Genomic DNA, 18,796 nt, shown 5'->3' with positions numbered 1-18,796 from the left:
ACGTGACTAATTATGTACTGGAATGTGTTATTGACTGAAAAGTACAAGGAAGGAGAAGTTCATTGGGCTAAGAGTATAAAAGAGGGACCCAACCCGGGGGACCAGGGGCCAGGCCAGGCTTCTCCGAGGAGTGATGTTTCAGCTGAGAACTGAACAATGCGGAGGATGTAGGCACAGAGAGGAGCATTCCCGTGGGCGAGAGCAGCAGGAACAAAGGCCCTGGGGTAGCAAGGACAGGGCCCTGGAGAGGAACAGAAGCACAGGTGGCACGCAATGAGGCTGCAGAGGCATTGGACACCCTTTGGCCCTGGCTAAGACTGCGTTTCTCCCAAAAGCAACAAGGAGCCATTAAGAGGGTTTTCAACAGGATGGGGAGGGGAACATGACAAGCCCAGTACTTGGACAGTTTCTCTGTCCTCCCCTGGTGTATAGGAGGGAAAAGGAGGTGGGTCACAGTCTAAGGCACTTACAGCTGAGATCATTTGCTATGAAAATAAGTGCTATAGGGGATGGAAGGGGACAGAGTGGGACAAGTGCTATTTTAGCTCCAATGGACAAGAACTAGGCATCATTTGTGGCCTGACCTGAATGAAGGGTGCAAGCCATGGATATATTCTAGAGGGAATATTTTGCACAGGGAGAGTCACAAGTGCAAAGGCCCTGAGGCAGCAGCAGGTGCCATGTGTCACGGCAGCAGCAGAAAGGCTAGTGTGGCTATCACAGAGTGAGAGAGGAAAGGAGAGAGGTCAGATGGGTGGTGACAAGGGGGAACGTGCAGGGCCTTGAAGGACGACACTTGGCACAACAGAGAAGCTGGTGGCATAGCCAGTCTCAGACCAAAGAGTGCCAGCCTGTGTGTTGTCTTTGTAAGTGTTGCCAGTGATGATGAGCCTTGTGCATTTGAGAGGCAGGGCCTAGCTAGGACATCGGGACCTCAGTGGATCAGGGAACAAGAGGCTCAGGTAGCCCTGATGCCACTGAGTGGGTCCTAATACGCTTATTCCTGCCCATTCCAGCAGGCAGAGTTAAGAGTGACACTCTTGGGAAAAGACTGCCTCAAACCCATGTGAATCTCAAAGGAGCTCAGATAGAGTGACACAAGACAAAATTCAAAAACCAGATGATGCCAAGTATTAGTGAGGAGAGGGAGGATGCTTGTTCACTGCTAATGGAATTAGGAACAGGGACATCCACCCTGGAAAGCAATCTGGCAATCCTCGATGTGGCCTTTCACCCAGGGATCATGGAGAAATTCTTTCACAAGTCCAAAGGGAGCACGGACAGGGATATTCATGGTGGCATCATTTGTGGATGCAGGGAGGCCAATCTGGGAACAACAAGTACAATGTAATGGATGCCCCCAAGTGACATCAAGTTGGCAGCGAGGACTTGGGTTTGCAGCCACCTGGGTAGAGTTTTAAGACATAACACGGTGCCAAAAAAGTAAGAGATCGAGGGAGACTCATAATATAAGGCAATCTTGTCAGCTTAAAGCACAATCACACCCAAATGCTGGCACGTATTTTATAAGGATGTATGCATACGGAAGGACATAGATTAAAGACCTTAGGGGGTGTGCCTGTGGAGACAGAGCAGGATGGGAGATGGGGTGGAGATTGCAAAGAAAGAGGGTCCCGAAATGTGAGCATTCAGCAGGTGACAGACACTTGGCTCAGCCGTTGCTCCTGGAGTCCTCAAAGCAACTGCAAAGTATTGTCCCCATTTAAAGGATGGGAAAACAAACACTTAAAGGAGAAATGACTTGCAAGGCTTGTAGCTCACAGAGACAGAGCAGAGATTCAGGATGTGGTGTGACGCAGTACAAACTCTTTCACCGTGGAGCCAGACAGACCTAGGCTAGGAGATCTGGGCCAGGACTCTGCCAAATCTTAATAGTGGGAATGGAAGCCGAGAAGGGCGGATCACGAGATCAGGAGATCGAGACCATCCTGGCTAACATGGGGAAACTCCGTCTCTACTAAAAACAAAAAAATGAGCTGTGCGTAGTGGCGGGCGCCTGTAGTCCCAGCTACTTGGGAGGCTGAGACAGGAGAATGGCATGAACCGGGAGGCGGAGTTTGCAGTGAGCCGAGATAGCACCACTGCACTCCAGCCTGGGTGACTGAGCGAGACTGCATCTCAAAAAAATAAAAAACAAAAAAAAAATAGTGGGAACTTGGGCCAGTCACCTCACCACACTAAGCTTCAGTTTCCCCGCATGGAAAGTGGAGACCCTGACATCTTCCTCCCAGAGCTGTGGTGAGAACGATGTGAGCTACCCCCTCGGGAGCACCGTGCCTGGTGCCTGGCCCAGCATGGGTGCTCCTTGGAGGTGGCTGTGCCTTACATCAGAATCCAGGCTCTCCCTGGGGTCAGGTTGAGTGGGAGAGTATGGGTCTGGGGGCCCCCTTGGTGGGCAGGGCTGCCTGGAACTCATCGTCCTCTCCCTGTCTTCTCGCGCTGGGACCCTCCTTCCACCCTGACTGGTCTCCTTTCCTTCTCCCTGCCCTTTTCCAGCACAGACAGGCACTGCTTCGGTGCCTGGGGCCCAGGCTCCTGGAATAAGTTGTGCCTGGCAACTCTCCTGAACACCGATGTGTCCAACCCCATGGAGTATGAGTTCAACTTCCAGCTGGAGATCCGTGGGCCATGTCTGCTCGCAGGTGAGAGGGAGACGTCCAGACGGGATGGGTGGGCTTCAGGCCAAAAGCCAAAGACTGCCAGGGATAGGACGGGGGTGGGAAGGGAAGCCAACTGGCCCAGATGGCAGACCAACTAAAGTACACAAAGCCTGTGGACCCCCATTTCCCATGGCCCCAACAAGCAGCCCAAAGATAAGTCTCTTCCCAGGATGGATTTCAAGGCAACCGACTTTCACCCCAGTGGCTTCCTCAGAAGAATGTCCATGGGGAATGGTGGCCCTTGGTCCTCTCCTAGAGGCCACAGCTGTAAAGCTGCTTCCTGGTTCTCACCTTGTCTGCATGTCAGAAGCACCCAGAGACACCCAAACATCCTGCATCCTAGATCCCACCCCCCAGAGATTCTGGGGTGTGTTCCAGGCATGGAAACATTTAAAAGCTCCCCAGGAGATTCTAACATGTAACCAGGATTAAGAACCATTGCTCTGAAGGTTCTCCCCACAACCACTCAGAGCCTTAAAAGGACACTAGGATATGGTTTCTTGTCAGTGCGTGCTCTCCTAGAGCAAGATTGCATTCCAGTGTGAGGTGCATTTATGGAGCACCCATCAAAAAAGCGCCCTCTGACGGAGCACTGAGAGCCATCTGCTTGGCAGCATGCTGGGGGCTGTGCATGCCCTATAAGAATGCAACTCCTCCAACCCCCACTAGATCCTGAGTTCAGAGCAGGAAGAGCCATCAGACACCATCTATCTAAGCCTGCATTTTACAGGTGGGGAAATTGAGGCAGCCTGGCCATGGTCACACTGCAGGTCAGGAACCCCTAATGGGGCTGGCATGTCACTCATCTCTGGCCTGGATCTTGGTGTGCCCCAGCGAACTCCTCTCTCTTCTGACCTTATGAGCGTATATCCCCCTTGCTTTTCTATGCCGCTCAGGGGTGGAGAGTCCCACGCATGAGATTCGTGCCGACGCCGCCCCATCTGCCCGCTCGGCCAAGAGCATCATCATCACCTTGGCCAACAAGCACACCTTTGACCGGCCTGTGGAGATCCTCATCCACCCCAGCGGTACGGTGCCCCGCAACGGGCCCCTGGGCTGCCTGTGGGAGGGAGGAGGTGCTGATCCTGTGGGGACAGAACATGTGACCCCCTGCCCAGAAGCTAGCTAGCCAGGGAAAGGGTCAGGGGGGTGTGGCCAAGGAGAGGAGACCCACTACTTGCCTTCCGGGAAAGTTGGCTCTAGCTGGTGGAATCGAGTGTCTCCTGCCCTGATTCAAGCTCCAGAGGCCTAGGGTGTCATCCACCCATCAGGGCACTTTACCCCCAGGCCAGCTGAACAGAGGATCTTTGAAACCCAAAGCTCAGTGAGACCCTGGAAATTCTGTAGCCTCAAGGAGAAAATCTTGTCTGTTCAAGAATTCACAGAATGTCAGGACCTAAACACATTGGAGAGTCATGTAACCCCAACCTACTACCATTTTACAGATGGCCCAACTGAGGCCCAGAGAGGGGCAGTGAGTCACCCATGGCCACCAGGCTCCCCTGCCTCCCAGCTAAGGAGTCTTCCCAAGCCCTACACTGCTTCAGGCAGCCAGAACTTCCACCCCACTTCCAACTGGGAGTCCCACCCCTGTGAGAATCTTGCACCTAAACCAAAGCCCCCAGCATCCTTCTCCTACGATATCTGGCCAAGTGCTGAAAGTCAATCTCATCTCTGCAGAGCCCCATATGCCCCATGTCCTGATAGAGAAAGGGGACATGACGCTGGGAGAGTTTGACCAGCACTTGAAGGGAAGAACAGATTTCATTAAAGGGATGAAGAAGAACAGCAGTGCAGAGCGGAAGGTGAGGGCAACTGAGGTGGGGAGCGGATGGTGGCAGATTTGGGGTGGCACTGAGGCCTGGTCTCCACTGAACCAGTGAGGTGGGGAGGTAACCAGCTCGAGGTCATCCAGCAAGCTGGAGGCAGACACCAGGCAAAAAGTGTTTCCTTCCGTGGGCCCCGGGGCACTGCAGGACACTTTCAGATGCCCCGTCATCCTGGCTCTGTTCCCACCTCCTGCCAGATCACCTTTCTCCAGGACCTAGCAGGTGCCTAAGCCAGGAAAATTTATATATGGTGGCAGAAATGGCCTTGGCCTCCTCCAGGCCTCTGCATCCCCAGGGGTGCCCAGGACCCTTCAGCTCCTTGCCTCCTGGACCTCCCTTACCCACCAGCTGAGTAGCCTCTTGCTCTTCCTCCCTCTGGGGCCCTTGCTCGCTATGACATAAAGGACAAAGGCAGAGTGGGGAAAGCCTGAGAAAGATCCTCTCCTTCTGTTGTCCCCCACCCCATGAAGCTGCAGGACAAGGAGGCCTGGCCAGGGGGCAGGAATGGGAAAGGGAACGTTGGAGGCTGAGCGTCAGCCACAAGTCACACCCCGTGCTCTGCCTCCTGCTCATGGTCCTGCACACTGAGCCAGGTCCTGAATGCCAAGATAGGTTTCAGAATGATGGCTCATCTCTTTCCATTAGCCCCCTTTTTAGATGAGAAAACTGAGATCTAGCACCCAAAGAACACCAGTAAGCTGGAGGAAGGGAAAGACTGTGATCTCAGAAGTTAGATTTGGTGACCAGGAGGCTAAGGGATGAGAATGGATTCTGTGGGGGCAGTTGAGCTGGATTTCATACCACCACCCATGCTCTGCCTCCCTAGCTGGCACAGAGCATGGCAAGGTGAGGAAGTGGACAGAGACCCCCCTGGAAGCACATGCTCTCCCAGAGGTGCCCCTCAGCCAGATGAGTCAGTTGGGAGAAGAAGCTGGAGCCGGGGGTTCTCAGAGTAGGGGACGGCAGTGCCAGAGGTCCCACTGAGCTCTGAAAACTGCTGCCTGTGGGCCAGTGGGGCCCAATGGGCCTCCCAGGCCTGGGGTTGGCTGCCCTGCCTGCCAAGCCTTAAATAATTAGCCCTGGGATGGCGGAAGCAAATGAGAATTAACTTGCCACCTTGGGTTTGTTATGCAAATAGCTTGTATTCTCACAAATTCCAGGGATGAGAGCAATCAACCCACGGCTGCTAAGAAATGATGAGTTTATTGTAATTGGATAATGGCAGCTTGAGGAGACATTAGAGAATCCTGAGCCAGGGCACCCACCCAGTCCCTCTAAGAGGCAGATAAGGTTTCTGGAGGTGGCTTCTCTCACTGGCAGATGTGGCTGCTGCTGCCTAGGGCTCTGTCATCAAAAGAGCCAGTCTGGGCTGTGGCCTCTGGTGGAGGGGCTTCACGTGGGAGAGAGACAGCGAGATCCCTTGGCAGGGAGAAGAGTGGGTTGTGGGTATCCACAGGGTGAACATCAATCAGGAAGAGTGGGTGGGACAAACTGGCAGAAACCCTGGTTTAGCAAGGAGAGCGTAGAACACATAGAAGGGCACACCACGCATGAGAGACAGAGATGCCAAGAGTAACAGAGGCAAAAAAAAAAAAAAAAAACACGAAAAGATGCCCACACAGGTCAGTGGCAGACAAAAAGGCCCACACAGATTAATTCCCTCACTTATTTATTCAACAAATAAATCTTAGGGGGGCAATACTGAGAATGACACAGTCTTTATCTTCATGGAGCTTATATTCTGGGATGGAAAGACAGAGGAAAAAAAGCAAATCAGGCTGGGCGCAGTGGCTTACCCCCGTAATCGCAGCACTCTGAGAGGCCGAGGCAGGCGGACCACAAGGTCAGGAGATCAAGACCATCCTGGCCAACATGGTGAAACCCCATCTCTACTGAAAATACAAAAATTAGCTGGGCATGGTGGCGCATGCCTGTCATCCCAGCTACTCGGGAGGCTGAGGCAGGAGAATTGCTTGAACCAGGGAGTTGGAGGTTGCAGTGAGCCGAGATAGTGCCACTGCACTCCAGCCTGGTGGCAGAGTGAGACTCTGTCTCAAAAAATAAAAATAAAAAAGCAAATCAATGAGCCAGATCTGTTTGGAGAGGGCTGATATGATCATGAGTAGTAGGTGCTTGGGTGTTCTTTAGCCGGAAGTCAGCAAAAGCCTGTCTGAGGATGAGACCTGGCAGAAGACCAAGAGCCCAACGTGGGAGGAATGGATGGAGAGGGCACAAGGGATGAAAGAACAGGAAGCAGAACAATGGTGACCTGTTTGGAAAACAGGAAAAAGGTCAGTGCGGCTGAAATGTAGGGAGCAGAGTGGGTAGACAGGATGTGGACAGGCAGGCAGGGGTCAGGCCACAGGGGGCTTCCTAAACCATGGTCAGAGTATTCAGTGAGGGCACTGCTTGAGCAAGAGAATGACAAGAACAGTAGCTCTGGCTGCTCTCTGCAGAATGGACCACAGGGAGATAAAAGTTGGAGAAAGAGAGCAGGAGGAGACTATTGCAAAGGTCTAGAGAGAGAGACAGTCCTCTCCTGTATATGAGCAGTAGTGGAGTCAGAGAGACGTGGACGCGTTCTGGCTGCATGTTAGCAGCAGTACTGGCAATGCTTTGCTGCAAGATGGAATGTGTGGAGTGAGGAGAAGAGGGGAACTGAGGACAACTGTTAGGCGTTTGGTTTGAACAACTGGGTGGGTGGTGATGTCATCTATTGAGATGGGGAAGGAACCCAAATAGACAGAAACTGAGAAACAGACACAGAGACACGTGTACACACAGAGACAGCCAGATAAGGAGACAGAGAGAGAAAGTTGGGGTGGAAAGTGAAAGCAGCGTGAGAACAAAGGGAATGAGATTCTGTGTGAAGGGGAGGGGGCGAAGCAAGGGGAAGGGTCCTGGCCTCAGGGCCAGCTAGGAGGCCACATAAAAGGATAAACACCAAGGCGCTGTCCTTCCCTTAATCTTTACTGAGCCATCTCTGGACTAGGCCCTATATTAAATTCTGGAGATGTGAAAGAAGCTAAAAGATGACCTGCCTTCAAGTATAATAGCAAACAAGTTGATGGGAGGCAGAGATGGGAGCAAAAAACTATTCAGTATGAGAAGTGCCTGGGCCTCCAGGACCAACAACAGCAGCACCAGCAATGGCAATGATGGCTGATGTTTAGAGACCATTGCTCTCTGCCAGGCAGCCAGCTTCACAAGTGCACTGAACCCATGCAACAACTCAGTGAGGTATGTCTTCTTGTCCTCATTTCATGGATAAGGAAACTAAGTAATTAAGTCCACCTGGAAATTGGAGAAGCCTTTCCAAACAGGTAGAATTTGAAGAGTGAGTAGGAATTTAACAATGGGAGAGAATCGGTAAACCAAGGGAACCCAGTTCACAGCCAAGATGAACCAGAGAGCAGTTTACACACTGAGTGTAAAAGCGAGAGACCATTACTCAACCAATGGTCTTCTCGCATCTGTGCTGACTCAGTTCATCCTCACAAGCACCCTGAGAAGCGGACATTATTTGCCCCCTTTTACAAATAGGTAAAATAGACCCAGAGGAGGGACCCACCCCCATATCACACAGTCGGATGGTGACAGAGCTGGGATTCAAACCCAAGTCTTTCTGTCTGCAAAGTCCATGCTTGCTGTTGCAACCCGTGAAGGTATAGCAAACAGAGGAGCTGAGCACCGTCCGCCCGGAAATCTTCTGTGCAGAGCCTGAGCAGGATGTGGGTGCACGGTGAGTGACGGGGACCAGCATGAGTCCCCAGGAGTACATCTTGACCCCCTGATTGCCCAATCAGAGCGTTCTTTTCTCTTCCAGACAGAAATCATTCGAAAACGCCTCCACAAAGACATTCCCCACCACTCCGTCATCATGCTCAACTTCTGTCCCGACCTCCAGTCAGTCCAGCCTTGCCTGAGAAAGGCCCACGGGGAGTTCATCTTCCTCATTGACAGGAGCAGCAGCATGAGCGGGATCAGCATGCACCGAGTCAAAGTACCTGCTGAGAGAACCCCTCCCCAGGGCCCAGGGCTCCAGGGGAAATCAGCTGTGTGCCCCCAATCCAGCTTCCTCAGCACTTTCTGTTCCAAGAAACAACTTTTAAAAATCAGTTTAAACAGAGACACCCAAACTCCATTTGCGTCCCCGTAAAAACATGAAGTGGTGTGAGCAGAGGCTGAGCTGGCATCCATTTATAGGGGATGAAGTCATCCGTAGCTGTCCTTTGCATTCTACAAACTTTAGCTAAAACACTCCAGTAGGTACTGAGTGGAGCAGGGCACAGAGAAGAGGGGAAGGGAAGTAACATTTGCTGAGGGTCTGCTATGTGTTGGATATGGTGCTAGCCACTTAACGTGAAGCTTGGTGTCTAATCCAGACAATAAGCTTATGCGTTTGATCCTATTTTTGCCATTTTCCATATAGAAAAGCTGATCTTGAGAGTTTCAGTCACCTGCCCAAGGTCACACGGCCACTGTGGTCTAAGATTAAACCCATGTCTAACTGACTGTTCCCACCACGTGACATCAGAGCTTCAGTGGACATGGCCCCTGCCGTCAAGGAAAGTGTAGAATTTGGTAGAAAAGACTTGGTTTCTCTTTTTTTCAAATGCCTGATAGGTGCCAAGCCTTGCCCTTGGCCATCTGGAAAAACAGCAGAATGTAAACACATTTGCTGTCCTCAAGGAGCTGACAGTCAAGAGAGAGGCACAGGCCTGCTAGCCAATCAGAATACATGGGAGCTTGGTCTCCCAGCTAAGGAGAGCTCCTCAGGATGGTGGAAGCAATGGTGATAGAATCCTCCCCCCTCACATTCCAGATGCATTTCCCCTGCCCTCTGCCCCACCCCCAGGAGATTACTGGTCTCCCTTGTGGCATTATTCAACACTCCCTTGTATTTTTGATTGTGCAGATGTCTGTCTCTCTGGAGTTATGAACTCATTTAGGAAAAGGGTCATCTATCCTCTCACCTCTCTTTTTCCATGGGGCCTAGCTCTGTGTTTATGCATAAAAAGCCTTCTACCTCTTTACTGATCCCGGTAAAGGATAACTGAGCTCAGGAGAACAAGGAAGGAGGGGGCAAGAACAGAGTGGGGCTCTGCCGTCACCTGAAATTTCATCTTTCCCCCTAATTTGTTCCCAGAGCAAGCTCTTGTTTCCAGGGCAGCAAGCTCAGCAAGGAGAGGAGGGTTGGGTGGGATCTGGGATGCCAGGTATCTCCGTAGGTTTGCTACAGTTGTCTTGAAGTATGACAGAGGAGTCATACACGGGACCCAAGTTCCTGTTTGAGGTCTCATGACACAGGGGTGTAGGGCTGATTGGCACCTTCTTCCCCAACCTGCCCACCATCAAAGGCAAACATTGGAATGAGAAGCTGTCCTTGGTGCTGGAGTGCTGAAGCACGCTCAAGGCCTCTGTGGCCATCTGTATCCCATTCCGCATCTTTATCAGTTCATAAGATGTCTCAGTTACCCTAGAGCATCACAGAAGCATAAACCTAAAACATGCCTTAGGGAGCATTTAATCGATTTTCCTTCCACTTTCCAGGTAAAGAAACTGAGTCGCCAAGAGGCTAAATTCTTTTCCCAGCATCACAGGGCTAGTGAGAGAGCCTGGACCTTCTATTACTTGCTTCAGAGCTTATTTTCCTTGCATTGCTTATGGAGAATTATGCATACTCTTCCACTAAAAAGTTCTCTTCTCTGATGATGTCATCTCTGCTGCATGGCATCATGCCAAAAGCAACACCTGGGTTCCAGGGTCAATTCTGCCACTGATTTGCTCTGTGGCTGTGGACAAGTTGATTCTCAACTCTGGGCTTCATTCATGCTTTCTGTAGAGTGAGAAGGATCAATTCAGGCAGAGTGAACATATGTCACATGTCTCTCGGCTCCCCTCTCCCAAGCCCAGGTAGACATCAATTCAGTAATTGGTCATGACATTTTTTTTCCTGCTGAGCCTGGACTCAGTCTATATCCTTCTCATCCCAGTGCTCCAGGCGGTTACTACCAGTTAAATGGAATTAGTTCATAAATGGAAATCCACTTCCTGGACTGAAAGCCTGTCCAATCTTTGCATTCCGGAATTCTCTGACAATAACTTTCTCTGGCTTTCCTTTCAGTCCTCTTTCTCCTTGGAATCTCTCCTGCCCTTCTCCAGTTCAGTTCACTGAGCTCAAGGTCATGCCTTCACAAATGGCTTTGCACTGGTGCCACCCATTCTGCTAAACATGACCCTTTTAGAGAAAGGCACAGAAATTACTCAGACTACACACCCCTTTCCCCACTGACAATGAGGCCACTGGAAGGTTGCTTGGGTCCTTAATTGTGACCCATCGGGTTGAAGTTTCAGGAAAATCTAGGCTCAGGGAGGAGGGAGAAAATAGAAATCCAAACAGCTTATGCCAAAGGGGAAAGTCCGGCCAATTTAATTTCCTGCAGCTGGTCTCATTCTTCAGCTGCCACTTTTGCTGCCAAAAACATGGCTTTAAAAATTCTAATAGGTGTGAGCGGAGACAATCTGTATGGATCAGCAGAATCTCCTCCTAGCAGGAATATGCATTAGTGACTAATGAAAAAATAAGCAGACATTGACTTCTTTTGTAGAGAAACCAAATGTATTGACGCAAGAAATGAAGAGAGATTGAGAGAACGTTAATGTTAATGTTTGCAGGGTGGGGGATGGGACTGGGGTGTGAATATGTGGAGCCTGGAAATCTGTGTGGTGTAAAAGGTGCCAGAATCCTCTTGCAGCTGTTTTCTTCTAGATCATGAAGGATGACGGCTTCCCTGAAGCCATGCTGAGATCCCTGGGGTACTATCAATAAACAAGATGGGGGACATGGGGGTGAGGGGGAGACAGACATTCATTCCTCTGCCAAGGCAGAGCCAACATGAATAAAAATCTCAGAGCTGTGGGGTTTTTTTGTTTGTTTGTTTGTTTGTTTGTTTTTGAGATGAGTCTCGCTCTGTTGCCCAGGCTGGAGTGCAGTGGCGTGATCTCAGCTCTCTGCAGCCTCTGCCTCCCGGGTTCATGCGATTCTCCTGCTTTAGCCTCCTGAGTAGCTGGGATTACAGGCGCGTACCACCACGCCCGACTAATTTTTGTGTTTTTAGTAGAGATGGGTCAGGCTGGTCTCGAACTCCTGACCTCATGATCTGCCTGCCTCCACCTCCCAAAGTGCTCGGATTACAGGCTTGAGTTACTGTGCCCAGCCAGAGCTGTGTTTTTAAAGCCTCTGTCATTAGTCTTAGGTTTTGCAATCCAGTGCAATTCCTTAGCTCTCCTGAGCCTCAGTTTCCTTATCTGTAAAACAGGGTTATTAATATTAATATAGATCTCATTGGGTTAATAATCATAACCATTTACTGAATGTTTACTATGCACCTGGCTGAGGCTCAGAGGGGTGACATAACTTAGAACGTTTAGCACATAGTAATTGCTTGATATTTATCATTGCATTGTATCATAACCATCGTCACCATCATGATCATCATCACCATCAATTTTGCTTCTACTGTCACCTCCACCTCCCTCATTGTCACTGTTTTTTTTCAATCTACCTTTATCAAGGTCTCCTTGTGGGGCATAGTTACATGGGTTATGTTTAGTGTCCATAGACTTTGGAGGCAACGTGACATGGCTTTGAGTCCTGACTCCATTATTTACCTCTGGATGCTCACCAACATGTTACTTCCTCTCTCTGTGCCTCAATCTTCTCTTCCATAAAATGGGGATAAGAGCGTACCTGCCTCGAAGGGTTATGGTGAAGATCAGTGAAGTGATGCATGTAAAGTACATCCTGTGTACCTGACAAATATGAGCTGAAGAGACTGCCCCTGAGGATGTGTCCTTAGTGATGGTTAGGTTGAATCTGATGCAGGTGCCACAGGAGGGCCAGAAGCCATTCCATCCACAGTGTGACCTGGACCAGGCCACTTTCCTCCCTTAGACATCAATTCTGCTTTGGCAGCAGGGAGAGGGTGTTCCCTGCTCTCCCCACCTCTCAGGATCAGGAAGAGGTTAAATGGAACTGGAAAGCCATAAAAGAAAGGCTTTAAGAAATCAGACCTGCTACATGGATAAGTTTGATGATGATGATGATGATGATGATGGTGGTGGTGGTGGTGGTGGTGGTGGTGGTGGTGGTGGTGGTGGTGGTGGCTTTGGTCCAGCCTCTGGTCAGTGTCAGCAGATTTCTTGATATGAGGGAAAAGGAGTTGCTGGGTGCAGACAGGGGAGGGTAAGGTCTGTTTGGAGGCTGCTTCTGTGCTGGGAAAGGGAATATTGGAGTGTAGTGGCTGAGTGACAAGAACTCTTTCCTGAATCCTGAAAACCCCTTTCTCTCCTGCCAGGATGCCATGTTGGTGGCCCTTAAGAGCCTCATGCCAGCCTGCCTCTTCAATATCATTGAGTTTGGATCCACATTTAAGAGCCTTTTTCCTTCCAGCCAGACCTACAGTGAGGTAATGAGGGGGCAAGGCTGGGACCAGGAGGGTGGTGCATGGTGGGGAGCAGAGGAAAGGAGGGAAAGGGGAAAAAGTAGTTAAAACCCTAGTGCTGACCTCAGAAGCTGCCTACCCACAGAGAACCCAGATCACACGCGGGGGCAGAGAACTAAAGAGAAGCTATCCCTGTTGGGACATTTTTCTGACATCTCAGCCTTCTGACATCCCCCCCTCTTTAGAATCAAACAATATTTTGGGCAAAGTGTGTGTGTGTACAGAGATGAGGTACAGAAAGTGGGTAGAGAGAGGACATAGCCCAGGCCTGCCACTCACTGAAGCCTCCGTTTCACAAGGATGATGGACGCATGCAAGGTTGAGCTAAGGAAGCGGATGATAAGGAGTAGGGGAGTGAATAGGTGGTTGAGTGGGCGTGGCAGTGGGCTAAGAATGGAACTCACAAGGCTCAAGATACTGTGTGAAACAAGAAGGCTGTGGCCCCAGCAGCATGTTCAAAATTGGAGCATCCTACCCAGATCTAAGAAGAGGAAGAGAGGGAGGGAGGAAGGAAGGAAAGGAGGGAGGAAGGACAAGCAAATGGGACACTTTTCAACTAAAAATAATGTTATGAGTTTTAAAAATACAAGAATAATATATGTTGCATGTGCTTGTAATCTCAGCTACTCGGGAGGTTGAGGTGGGAGAGTCGCTTGAGCCTAGGAGCTTTGAGTCCAGCCTGGGCAGCACAGTGATACCTCATTTCTACAAACAATGACAACAACAAAAGAATAATATGTATTGATCGTTCCACAATTTTTAAATGTACATATCAAAAACAAAATTTGTTAAAAAATCTCCTGTGATTATGTCAGTCAGGATAAGAGGAAGAAGAGACACTGCTAAGAGCTTAGTATAAATCCTTCCAGCCCTTGTTCTATGCATTTACACACATTTTCAATAAAGATAGGATTACGCCTTCCATACTGTTCTGTAACCTACTTTTCTAACGCAGCAGTCTATCATGAATGTATTTCCATGCCAGTAAGTATTAATCTTTAATGTAACTGTAATGGCTTCCTAATATTTCACTACACGGATAGATTGGGACTTATTTAACAAAACCCCTGCAGTCAAGCATTAAAGTTCTTCCCATTTTATTTAGTCATCTTTGTATCACAGATTTTGCATGCATCTTTAATTATTCCCTTAGGATTAATTCCTAGTCTTGCTGGCTCAAAAGCTACACATACATCTTAAGACTTTTGATACATGCCATTACTGCTTTTTTTTTTTTCTTTTTTCTTTTCCCTTTTTTTTTGAGATGGAGTCTCTCTTTCTCTGTCACCCAGGCTGGAGTGCAGTGGTGCGATCTTGATCTTGGCTCACTGCAACCTCTGCCTCTCAGGTTCAAGCGATTCTCCTGCCTCAGCCTCCCAAGTAGCTAGGATTACAGGCATGCACCACCACACCTAACTAATTTTTGTATTTTTAATAAAGACAGGTTTCCACCATTTTGGCCAGGCTGGTCTCGAATTCCTGACCTCAAGTGATCCACCTGCCTTGACTTCCCAAACATGCTGTTACTTCTAAGTCCCGTCCAAGAGTGGATGTTGAAATAGCATCCCCCTGAGCAAGGAGGAGGAAGTCACCATATCCAGCGGGAATTTACTCTTGCTGCAAATGACATCCATCCTTGGCCAGTTGGGACCCACACAGTTGGTCCAGAGCCAGGAAATCTGAAGCCCGGATTAGAGAAATGATTTTCTCAAAATGTCATAGGGGGCTGGTGCCAGAGTCAGTCTCTGGACTCAGATCTTAAGATTCCTAGTCCAGTGCTCTTTCCATCACACCATCCACCTCCCTCATTAGAAAAAGAAACCTCATGTATGCTAAGGAATCAGGGGTTTAATGTGTTTCAGGAGGGCTTCTATTTTTAAAGGAGAACCCAGAAAGGACAACTGGTTGGTGTTTCAGGCATTGGTAGGGGATACTGTTGAGCAGGATGACACCAAATGAGTGGCCCCCCATCCTTCCTGTGAGTGTGGGCAGGGATGAAATTGGGACCATGGGTCAACTCTGGTGAGGCTAAAAGAAGATCTAGGGAAACAGAGGCCTCTTCCTTAGGTGGTCTAGAGTCTCTGTGCCATACGGTGACCCTGAGGACTGTCTGCTTCTCTGCAGGAGAGCTTGGCCATGGCTTGTGATGACATCCAGAAAATGAAGGCTGACATGGGTGGGACCAACATCCTTTCCCCTCTCAAATGGGTCATCAGACAGCCAGTGCACCGAGGCCACCCACGGCTCCTCTTCCTGATCACAGATGGCGCTGTCAACAACACAGGGAAGGTGCTGGAGCTGTTGCGAAATCACGCCTTCTCCACCAGGTCGGCCTTGGCTGAGGGTCTAGCCTCAGTGACTCCAGGCTGCCAGGGCTAGGGCACCAGAGCCCAAGGGCAATGTGGAAAATGCCAGAGGGAGAGGACAGGACCCACAATTCCCACAGGGCTTTGCTTCCAAGATAGTGTGGGCTGATTTCAAAGTTCACCTTTTTCCCTCTCAAGTTCTGAATGGGTGAGCTACCCATGTCTCTGCACACGACTCACAAGAGCAGCCCAGGGAGAGGTCCCACAGCCAAGGGAGAGGCTGCTCCCACTCTGTGCTAGGTGGGAATTGATGGACTGTCTGTGAGTGAATTGATGGATGTGTATGTGGGTACCCCCGATGGCCCCTCTTCCTTCTCCCTCTCCCTCTACCTGAAGATAGAGCCAGCTCCAAGATCCTGCTAGGCCATGCTCTGTCCCTTTCTGCATCAGGAGACAAAGATGCAGAGAGGATAGAACGTAGCAGCCTCTCTTCTCCCCTTCCCCCAGGTGCTATAGCTTTGGAATTGGACCCAACGTCTGCCACAGACTGGTGAAAGGGCTGGCATCTGTGTCCAAGGGCAGTGCTGAGTTCCTGATGGAGGGGGAGCGGCTGCAACCCAAGGTAGGCAGCAGAACCCACGCAGTCCCTTCTGGTGCTGGAATCTCAGAGGCCCAAACCAGTTATATGGCAACTCAGTGGTGGAGCTGGGATGACACCCCAAATCTGAGCTCTTCACTAGGCCACACTGCATCCCAATGAGAACTTGCACAGAACTTGCCCGAGACTTGCAAGCCACAGAACAGGCAACTCTTGAAGCAATGCCAGGAGGCTAGATCCCCTGGTCTCCAGCCACTGGACACACACTCCATCCACTGCTGGACAAGATGAGGCTCCTGAAAAAGCTACCACCTATATGGATTGCAGTTGTGTTTGAGGTCCATATCTGGATGCATTCCTGATGATGACAAACGGTGGCTCAGAAGAATCTAAAGAACCCAGAAATAAAAGAGGCTATAGTCTTCTTTCCATGTCCTGCACATTTGACACAAATAATCTAACCCTTAGAAAATCCCCTTGTCAGTCCAGTAAACAAAGATGGGCTGGGATTAAGAGTGAAGATGTTTATGGGGGATAGTGTTTATGAAAGGTGGAAGAGGAGGAAGCAGGAAGAAAAACTCTTCAGGCCAAGAGGCCGATCCAACAGCTGTGAAAGGAAAATGGGAGCAGAATTGGGCAAGAGAGCCTCAGACTGTGATGCCCTGGCAAGGTCTCAGCCATCTAGCGGGGAGCTCTGGAGCAAAGGTTGCCCATCAAAGTCTGTGATGTGCTGAAATTTCCAGGCTCTAGTATCCCTGCCATGTTGAATCATTGACTTGGGGCTTCCAGGGAGAGATATGGTCTTGGCTCAAAAGCTAGGGTGCTGCATCTGGAAGCTGTCACCTAACTGCATTTCTTGCAGCAAGAAGGCATGGTCTTTCTTGAAGAGAGATTTGAAAGCTCACCTCTATACTTGCCACAACCCCCAAGTCATTTTCTCCAGGTTTGCAGTACCAAACATCCAAGGAAATCAGTCTAGGTGATGACAACAGCTGTCATTTACTAAACCCCTACCATATGGCAAACACTTCAAATTCAGTATTGCAAATAATCCTTCAGCTACACCCTCCTACTTTAACAGAAGGGAAAACTGAGGCCCAGAGAGGTAAATGAATTTGCTCAAGATCATTATTCAGTCCATGGTTTGACCCAAACCTGTGTGCCCCTGGGCTAGTCACAGCCCTACTTTGAGCCTCAGATTTTCTCATTTATAAAATGCTAAACTGGCCAGGTGTGCAGTGGCTCACGCCTGTAATCCCAGTACTTTGGGAGGCCTAGGCAGGTGGATCACTTAAGGCCAAGAGTTTGAGACCAGCCCGGCCAATTTGGTGAAACCCCGTCTCTACTAAAAATACAAAAATTAGCTGGGCATGATGGCGGGTGCCTGTAATCCCAGCTACTCAGGAGGCTGAGGCAGGAGAATCACTCGAACCCAAGAGGTGGAGGTTGCACTGAGCCGAGGTCATGCCACTGCACTCCAGCCTGGGTGACAGAGCCAAACTCTGCCTCAAAATAAAATAAAATAAAATAAAAATGCTAAGCTTAGAAAAGATGACAGCAAAGATGCTCTCCAACTCTGATATTCTATGAGTCTAAGAAGCTCAGAAGTGTGCTCACTGCTAGGCAAGTCACCACAAGGCCTGCTGTCCCCTCTTCCCTGCTCCCACTCCCCACTAAGCTGATACTTATATGATCTTCCATACACATCTCTTCTCACACATCCCCCAATCTGCATTCTGATCCTGCCCTACAGATGGTCAAATCCTTGAAGAAGGCCATGGCCCCAGTCCTAAGCGATGTGACTGTGGAGTGGATCTTCCCTGAGACCACTGAGGTCCTGGTCTCACCCATCAGCACCAGCTCCCTCTTTCCTGGAGAACGGCTGGTGGGGTATGGCATTGTATGTGATGCTTTTTTGCACATCTCCAATCCCAGATCTGTAAGTATCCTAGAAACTCCAGGGGTTCGTGGGGGCCCAGAACCCATGCCTACAAATCATCCTTAGCTGGAAAGACTATTTGTGACAGCTAGAAACTAATTGGAATTGGGTTTACAGTTGTGGGTTTACAGTTTTCCCAGTTGTGGGTTTACAGTTGCCAGGCCACAGGCATTCAGTCACAGTGGCATGGCTAAGGTAGATGCCACCATCTCAAAAATGTGGTTCTTAAAACCCCTGCAGTAGAACCACTTGAAGAACTTGTTTAAAATGCAGAGCTTTGGGAGGCCAAGGCAGGAAGATCATTTGAGGTCAGGAACTTGAGATCAGCCTGGCCAACAGGTTGAAACCCCGTTCTCTACTAAAATGTAACAAAATTAGATTGGCATGGTGGCAGGCACCTGTAATCCCAGCTACTCAGGAGGCTGAGGCATGAGAATCACTTGAACTCGGGAGGCGGAGTTTGCAGTGAGCCAAGATCGTGCCATTGCACTCCAGCCTGGGCGACAGAGCGAGACTCCGTCTCAAAAGAAAAAAAAATGCAGAGCCCTAGCTTCCACCCAGGTCAGTTGAATAAGAATCCCCTAGGATAAAGCCCAGGAAACTGCATTTTACATAATTTCCCCTAAGTGATATGGTGCACACTTTAGTTCAAGAACAAATGCACTCAGATTTCCTTCTCCACACACTCTAGTAAGCTCATATCTCCTTAGATGAGTTTGTGTTTTATTTCTTTACGTGGATGATTCTCTTGTCTGTGGTGGCAGAAGTGGGATGAAAGCCAAGAACTGAAAGGGAGGTGAAATTCATGCTAAAATGTGAGAGATTGCCAAAGAAGCTGTTTCCTCACCTATCTTTCCTCTTTCGTGAGTCTGTCCACTCTCTCTAAAGGATTTCTCATCTTGTTTTGTTTTTCAAAAAAGAAGTCACAGACTCAAT

At 49.6% G+C, this 18,796-nt stretch overlaps 1 protein-coding gene across 8 annotated transcripts in view; it reads left to right on the top strand.

Annotated features, from left to right (window-relative positions):
• VWA5B1 (von Willebrand factor A domain containing 5B1) overlaps nt 1–18,796 on the top strand; it is a 68,574-nt gene that overhangs the window by 23,987 nt on the left and 25,791 nt on the right. For 7 of the 8 annotated variants that reach the window (XM_054540447.1, XM_024257559.2, XM_054540443.2 and 4 more), the window contains exons 5-12: nt 2,518–2,663; nt 3,578–3,709; nt 4,362–4,486; nt 8,337–8,513; nt 12,871–12,981; nt 15,142–15,344; nt 15,831–15,945; nt 17,675–17,860. In XM_054540447.1, the coding sequence (XP_054396422.1) occupies nt 2,518–2,663; nt 3,578–3,709; nt 4,362–4,486; nt 8,337–8,513; nt 12,871–12,981; nt 15,142–15,344; nt 15,831–15,945; nt 17,675–17,860 (1,195 nt within the window). The remainder of the gene's footprint in view (nt 1–2,517; nt 2,664–3,577; nt 3,710–4,361; nt 4,487–8,336; nt 8,514–12,870; nt 12,982–15,141; nt 15,345–15,830; nt 15,946–17,674; nt 17,861–18,796) is intronic. The other variant, XM_054540434.2, reaches the window with a different exon arrangement.

Source organism: Pongo abelii, chromosome 1, assembly GCF_028885655.2.
Source record: "Pongo abelii isolate AG06213 chromosome 1, NHGRI_mPonAbe1-v2.0_pri, whole genome shotgun sequence".
In the NCBI taxonomy this organism is placed as follows: domain Eukaryota; kingdom Metazoa; phylum Chordata; class Mammalia; order Primates; family Hominidae; genus Pongo; species Pongo abelii.
This window is presented reverse-complemented; position numbering and strand designations above follow the sequence as displayed.